The sequence below is a fragment of the Belonocnema kinseyi genome, chromosome 10 (genome assembly GCF_010883055.1).
Source record: "Belonocnema kinseyi isolate 2016_QV_RU_SX_M_011 chromosome 10, B_treatae_v1, whole genome shotgun sequence".
In the NCBI taxonomy this organism is placed as follows: Eukaryota; Metazoa; Arthropoda; class Insecta; order Hymenoptera; family Cynipidae; genus Belonocnema; species Belonocnema kinseyi.
The window spans coordinates 4,786,758-4,788,300 of record NC_046666.1 but is presented as its reverse complement, the minus strand read 5'-3'; the positions used below and the strand labels follow the sequence as shown (position 1 = coordinate 4,788,300).

The window sequence follows — 1,543 nt, the reverse complement described above, 5'->3', positions numbered from 1 at the left end:
TGCATTTCTGAAGAATGCTGCGCTGACGGAAATTTCCGTAAAGTGCTGCCTAAAATTCTACGGATTAAGGCAAAACAAAGATTGCTTCATCATGTACGCAATGTGCAGGTACAAGACTTGCGCACAGCGATTCAAATTTGATATAACTCAGTACGAGTACATGCCTATAACTGCATTTGTGTACAGTACGGAAAGTGGTAGTGAACTGCATGACACTGAAAAGAAATTGTACTACCCACTGAGGGGGAAGGAACGAACGGAGGTACAGAAAAAGTTGGAGCACATAATGCTAATGTAAAATGGGCCGTATATGTGCATTGACATGATTTCAGGGCAACGTTTGATCAGATTTGACCCACGTCCGGACATACGATTTTTGATTTTCTTTTCATTTCTTTAGACAGTAGCTTTGGAAATCTCATATTTAAAAATGTCACATTTTATAATTTCTATTGTCAAATGGACCGTATATGTGCATTCACATGATTTCAGGGCACCGTTTGATCAGATTTGACCCACGTCCGGACATACCATTTTTGATTTTCTTTTTTCTTTTAATTTGTTTAGACTGTAGCTTTCAAAATCATATATTTAAAAATGTCACATTTGATTATTTCTATTGTCAAATGGACCGTATAAGGGCATTGACACGACTGGCGAGGCCCGTTTTGTCGAATTGGACACTTTTTTGATAATAGAACATTAATTTTTGACTTTTTCTTCACACTTCGTGAACGCGGTGTGTCGATATTAGTATTTGAAAAAGGAGTAAAATATATTTTTTTAAATAGAAAATTAATGTTTGCATGAAAAAATTTGATTTTTCTCTAATTTCTTTTTAAAGAAAAAATTGGAAAAACCGAAAGTGAGACTGTGTTTTTTTAACCTTCTTCTACATTTCCATGCAAAAAAAGTTTTAAAAAAATTAATAAAAAAAAAAAAAAATTAGTGTGAAACCGTCTATGTCAGACGTCTTGAACTTCAGGCCTATTTCCGGATTTAATTCATTCTGCGTAATGTAAGTTACACGCTCCTCTCGTTCTTGGGCGACATTGATATACTTGTACTTTATCTCTTCATCACTTAATCTCAAGTCTGATTCGGTTTCGTTACTAACGGGAATCATAAACTGTGAGTCAACAATACGGTAAATAGAATTTGGAATGTAGAGATTATCTTCTATGAGAACGTGCCCCTGCTTTTTGGTTTTTTTTTACGCTTATCATTTTTATGGTATTTTTGGGTATAAGGATACCGTCGGACTCCAAGGGATAGACCTTATCATCGAGCTGGATGGAGCTGTTTGACAAGTTGAACTGATAAGAGTACAAAAATGGTGTTCCGATCATGCCTTCCTTGAGTATGGGGACAATTTCTGGTACAATTATAAAGATATATTCTCTCCCTTGAAACTTAAACTTGGTGACTTCATTTGTCCGGTGCTTAGCATTTTCTATTAAAAACTCTTTGTTCATTGAAATTCTCTGGTGAAATTTGTTAATGCAATTTTGTTTTATTAGATTTATCAATGCGCCACTATCAA

General features: G+C 34.9%; 1 protein-coding gene across 1 annotated transcript in view; it reads left to right on the top strand.

Annotated features, from left to right (window-relative positions):
* Positions 1-298, top strand: part of LOC117182001 (luciferin sulfotransferase-like) — a 38,861-nt gene extending 38,563 nt beyond the window's left edge. The window contains exon 6 of the mRNA XM_033375020.1: positions 109-298. Within this exon, the coding sequence (XP_033230911.1) occupies positions 109-298 (190 nt within the window). The remainder of the gene's footprint in view (positions 1-108) is intronic.
* Positions 299-1,543: the final 1,245 nt, after the last annotated feature.